Genomic DNA, 5,821 nt, shown 5'->3' with positions numbered 1-5,821 from the left:
CCTCCCGCGTTGCTGGGGGCGAGTGGAGGTGAGGGAACCCCGGTGATGGTCGTAGCCGGGTCGCCCACTTTTTCTCTCTCGGCGGGTAGAATTTTTCGTGCGTGTGGTTCGCTAGGTAACTACTTGGATCGTATATATGATTTTAAGCATATGTTTAATATTATTCATTGCCGGTCCCCAAGCCCGGGAAAAGGAGGAGGTCAACCATATATAATTTGAGGATTATTCCCAAAGATTCATGCCTTTTTCAATATCACCATATTTTTCTTTTTTCCAGGTAACAGTTTTTTCCTTTTTTGCTTGATGGGGTTGTAGACTGTCTCAAGGGACCAAATTTGTCTGGTTTTAATTAAAACTGAAATACAATGGAGGTCCTAAAAGTATTTCATGTGTGTCAAGTAGATCCTAAAAAATTGAAATCGTTCATCATGGGTCCTATATGTGCATTTTACGCGCGACTTTTAGGACCTGCTTGACGCACATGAAATACTTTTAGGACCCGCAATGAACGACTTACACAGATTTAAGACCTGCATTGAACTATTTCAAACTTTTAGGACCTACTTGACACACTTGGAATACTTTTAGTACCTCCAGTGTATTTTTAGTTTTAATTAATGTTCTGTCTCTGATTTGTCCGGCTTTTATGCTTACAAACCAAAACTAGGCCAAATATATTTCCTTTTCTATTTAGGAATTTTATAGTAATACTACTACGGAGTACTCTAGATTCTAGAAGATTAGCAGTCCATGTTAAACTTTGGTGACAGTTGACAGCGAAGTACTACGGAGTACTTCCAGTATAAATGCAGAGGACGCAGAGAGGAGGCAATTGCAAGGAGAGCATCCAGTCATCCAGAGCCCAGCATACCTCGACGACGGCAGCCATGTCCGCCGCCTACGACCGCACAGCCGATCTCCGAGCGCTGGACAACACCTGCTCCGGTGTCCGCGGCCTTGCTGCCTCCGGCATCACGCAGCTCCCCCGCATTTTCCGCGTCCCCGACCACCACCAGGAATCAACCCCACCGCAAGCTCTCTTCCAAGAACCACCCTCGTCGGCGGCGTCCATTCCGGTGATTGACCTCGGTAGTCCCGACCGCGCCGCCGTGGTGGCTGCCGTCCGCCGGGCGGCCGCGGAGTGGGGATTCTTCCAGGTGACGGGTCACGGTGTGCCTCTGGAGTCAATGGCCGCCGCGACGGACGCTACGCGGGTGTTCCACGAAGCCGACGGCTGCGAGGGCAGTGACAAGGCCAGGCTCTACTCGCGTGAGCCTGACAAGGCGGTCAAGTACCACTGCAACTTCGACCTGCACCAGTCGCGGGTGGCGAACTGGCGCGACACGCTCTACCTCCGCATGGCCCCCGACCCGCCCGACGCCGGCGAACTACCGGACAGCTGCCGGTGAGTGCTCTGCAGGTTCCCTAACTGTATTTCCTCCATGGAGATTTAGATTATCTGCAGGTTAATTGTGTGTGCTTGAGAGTATCCTTAGCAAATCCGCATGCAGCAGATCATTCTTGTTTATCTCAAAACATATATAAACATATATCTCCAATTCTAACCACTCTGTTCATGCACGCATATATAAACGAGTTCAGTTTGACCCCAAATCTACCCGATGTTCAGTTGAATTTGTTACATACATCACGTAAATGTTTTTTCTGACAAACATACAAAACAATTTTTGCACACAACTCTGTAGGCCATGTTTTGTAATTGACAGTCTTATGTGATAGTGATATATTAATTCTCTTCTACTGCTAACCCAACAAATGCTACTGCTTTAGAATTGGACTGGGAGTGGAACCACACCATATATGCAGCTAGTACAGATGGTAGCATGATTTTCATGGTGGGAACGGAACCACCTTCACATTTTTCTGTTGATGCTTAAGAACAGTGCTGTAGTGTGTGTACCTAAGGATATTACTTCCATTGGAGTGTGATGTGATATTTGCTTGTTGAAACGAAATTCGTTCTTGTTGAACCGTAGTAATTAGTAGGTTAATGAGGTTTACTGATATACTATTACTATATGTATTCCATTTTTTTTATCATAGATAGTATTGCAAATGTCATTTGTTGCCTTTCTCTGTGTTTTTAACTTCTTATCACAGGAGCAATCTACAGTTAGTACTAATGGTTAGTTTATATCTCAATGGAGTATGTATTGTTAGTGTGAGTTCTTCCTTGACCATTGAAAACATGTCAAGAGCTAAATTGTCCAGTGAAATCACTTTCCACCCTTTTCGTTCGGAATTTTAAGGAAAGTTTACCTAAATTACCTGTTTAAAAGTATCATTTGGCGCTGCCGCTAACATGTTGATTTGCAGCGAGGTGTTGTTTGAATATGCCAAGCAAGTAAAGGACTTGGGGAAAACTTTGTTCGATCTGCTTTCGGAAGCTCTTGGGCTCAAACCGAGCTACCTGACAGATATAGAGTGCAACCAAGGACAGGTGATAGTATGTCACTACTACCCTCCATGCCCCCAGCCTGAACTCGCCATCGGGACAAGCCGGCATTCAGACTATGGCTTCCTAACCATACTTCTCCAAGACGAAATTGGTGGCCTTCAAGTCCTCCATGATGACCGGTGGGTCGATGTCACACCGACACCGGGAGCATTCATCGTGAACATTGGTGATCTCTTACAGGTATCTATACTATGATATATCTCATTCTGAATTGTGTGTTCAACATATGGGTGTCATGCTTGATCATTGTGAGCTGCTTTGTTTTGTTAAAACGATGTTCAGCTGGTCTCCAACGACGGGTTCAGGAGTGTGGAGCATAGAGTTTTGGCGAAGAACACTGCACCGAGGGTATCGATCGCGTGCTTCTTCAGCACGCAGTTCCACCCTGCCTCGACGAGGATGTATGGTCCGATCAAGGAGCTGTTGTCCAATGAGAACCCACCGTTGTACAGGGAGACCCTTGTCAGAGATTACGTGAAGCATTACTTCTCCATCGGGTTAGATGGGAAAACTGCCATCTCTGATTTCAGGTTGTGAGTTGTGAAGTTGAGTTTATGCCCTACTTGTCTAATGCTAAGAAAGTGATTGTAAAATGGCAATATAGCTGCCAGAATACTGTATAGAGGCCTAAATGGTACATGAGTGCACTAGTTTGGTCTTATTGTGCACTGGTACAGTAGCAGAACTAGCACACTGTAAACTCTTCACCAGTTCAACTTTCTCCCATGGTTTGTGAACATTTTCCCCTTAATTATGCTTCATGTCAGATCTTGTAATAACTTGCATCTGTGCAGCCGAAGGCCCTGACAACGGTCAGGCCGGCAGGCATCGAATTCTTTCGTGTAAAATTCTTGATTGCCATCCATTTTTTGTTTGTGCTGTTTGAGCATCATAGTGCCCAAACTGCTCAATCTCCACCTGTTTTTCCTCTTCTATCTGAAAGAGCTGTTACTCCATATAAATCAAGAGAGGTCTTGCTGGGAAGACAATCCTAGTCAGTTAGTTAACCAATGGTTCGAAGAGCACGGAGATGGGGCTGCTGTCCTGTGGACGGAGTGCTTGCCGGAGACCCACCGGCGGCTCCCCTTGGCCGTGCCATTTGCGGAGGCATAGGCAACTCTCTTGAGCTTCACCGTGAACTCCATCTTCTGGCGCATCAAACCTAAGGCCAGCATATTCGTCGCCGTCTCGACAGTGATGTCCTCCGTCGCAACGACCTCCACGTTTTACACTAACAAGGGATCCCCGATGTTAGTCACAGCACGCTTGACGTCAGTCTCTGGTGTGGCCGGCGTGAGGATCACCGATCGATGGGGTAGTTGAGATCCTTTCCTTGGATCAGTGGCGGACTTAGGAACAGAGAGCATCTCTAACTGATCCTCTAAAAGGTGTAAGAGGATAAATTTGGTTTTCCTCCTTTACATGGCACCAAACCTAACCCCTATCACTGTTATAGGAGGATAATTGTTTACTCGAGAGGCACCCTTACTCTCAAATATACTCGGCCGCCCACCCGTGGAGTAAAAGTTTTGGCCTCTTCCTCGTGCTTGCGTCGTCCCTACCCCGTGCCACGTCTTAGTCGGGGTTGCATTGACCATCCAAGGCGTCCACCGACAACCCGCTAACTCCGCACCCTCCTGCCCCATCCCGAGACAGTCGCTGCCGTCACCAGAATAAAACTCTATCGCCACCGTCGCAGCATCGGTCACACAGCCGGAACGACAAACCGGATGTTCTTCCTCCGAGCCTCTCCGTCGACTGCTGGCCATCTCGAAGCATCGCCGACCACTAGCAGCTTGAGCATCGGCTCAACGTCACGGCCAGTAGTGACACCTCTGCCGTCCTTCAAGTATTGGATGGCTTGCCTAGGTGAGTTTTTTTCCTTTTCATCTCAACGTCGCCGCCAGCCCTGACACCTCCGAGTCATTTATAGTGTAGATGAAGAGGTTGAGGGGTATGATCTTCGAGGACTCTTCGTCGGAGGACGAGGAAGAAGATGATGGCGACTTCAAAATGGCCATTGGCATGACCTTCAAAGAGGATTTTTGGTGGCTGAGAAGAGGATCACAATTCGATCGTATACACATCAATCGAGAGAGAGAGAGAGAGCAGAGGGCCATGAAAAGATTATGATCCTACCTATCTGGAGAAGTATTTTTGCCGGCGATTTCGGATGCACAAAAGTCTCTTTCTCACAATTACAAGAGTTATGGAGAAGCATGATAATTGGTTCAAACTCAGGAGGAGTGCGTCCGCAGAGAGAAGTGTGAGCCCTTTGATGAAGCGTATCACGGTTGTTCGAGTCCTGGCCTGTGGGTGTCCGGCCGACGCCGTTAACGACTTTGTCTACATCGGAGAAGATACAATCTTGGAGGTCGTTCGAAAGTACACAAAAGTCGTGATTGAGATGGGTCAGAGTACTTGAGGTCACCCACTAATGAAGACATCGAGAGGCTGTTGGGATTGAGTGAAGAATGAGGATGGCCTGGGATGCTTGGATCAATTGACCTGAATGTTAATTCTTTGGATTGCCTGGCTCTCGTAATGACCTGAATGTGCGGCCGAGATCACCATTGCTCGCTCGGCTTGTTGCCGAGGATGCTCCTCCTAGCAACTATGTTGGCAATGGTCATGAGTACACAACGGATTACTACCATGCAAATGGCATCTATTCTCCATGGGCCACGTTTGTCAAGACAATCCTGCGTCCCAAAGGTACCAAGAGATCTCACTTTGCAGTGTGTCAAGAGTCGGCAAGGAAGGACGTGGAGAGAGATTTCGGTGTGCTTCAGAAGCACTTTTGCATCATTTGTGGACCCGCGGAGTATTGGAACCCCAAGGTTCAATGGCAAACAATGTCATGTAGCATCATCTTGCATAACTTAATCATTGAAGATGAGACAGACATGCCCGAGAACTTTTTGTACATCTCCAATGGGGAACCTGTTGAGCCTGAGCATGATGTAAACATGATACAAAGATTCCTCGCATCACATCGAAGCATCGAGAACCAAGAAGTTAGTACCCAACTCCAATAGGATCTTGTTGAGCATCGGTGGCATGACCATAACACTTCATAGTTGTGCTTTTATCATGCTCTTCACTTCACTTGAGCCCTTCGGTGTATTTGAATTTTAATAATTTGGTTTGTAAACTAAAAAATTATAATATTCGTGAATTGTGTGAACCTTAATTGTTATATTTGGATTTATATGTGTGCAAACATGCAGTTGAAATGTAGTATGTAAAATAAACTAGAAAGATTTGGCAAAAGTAGTTAGGGAGTTAAGTTTAGGAAATCCATTAGAAACAACACTTTTTAGAAGAGAAAATACGGCGAGT

At 46.5% G+C, this 5,821-nt stretch overlaps 1 protein-coding gene across 1 annotated transcript; it reads left to right on the top strand.

Moving 5' to 3' along the window:
• Nucleotides 1-806: 806 nt before the first annotated feature.
• Nucleotides 807-3,195, top strand: LOC125535121 (1-aminocyclopropane-1-carboxylate oxidase homolog 1). Its single transcript, XM_048698174.2, has 3 exons — nt 807-1,405; nt 2,338-2,659; nt 2,762-3,195. The coding sequence occupies exons 1-3, from the start codon at nt 807-809 to the stop codon at nt 3,014-3,016; spliced, it is 1,176 nt and encodes a 391-aa protein (XP_048554131.2). The 3' UTR covers nt 3,017-3,195.
• Nucleotides 3,196-5,821: the final 2,626 nt, after the last annotated feature.

This window comes from Triticum urartu, chromosome 2A (genome assembly GCF_056163025.1).
Source record: "Triticum urartu cultivar PI428250 chromosome 2A, HENAU_Tu73, whole genome shotgun sequence".
Classification (NCBI taxonomy): domain Eukaryota; kingdom Viridiplantae; phylum Streptophyta; class Magnoliopsida; order Poales; family Poaceae; genus Triticum; species Triticum urartu.
Note: the sequence above shows the minus strand (reverse complement) of the source record. Positions and strands in the feature narration are given on the sequence as shown.

Coding starts and splice junctions, on each gene's coding strand:
- LOC125535121 (XM_048698174.2), top strand. CDS start 807: ATGCAGAGGACGCAGAGAGGAGGCAATTGCAAGGAGAGCATCCAGTCA. Junction 1,406..2,337: donor GAACTACCGGACAGCTGCCG/GTGAGTGCTCTG, acceptor GTTGATTTGCAG/CGAGGTGTTGTTTGAATATG. Junction 2,660..2,761: donor ACATTGGTGATCTCTTACAG/GTATCTATACTA, acceptor AACGATGTTCAG/CTGGTCTCCAACGACGGGTT.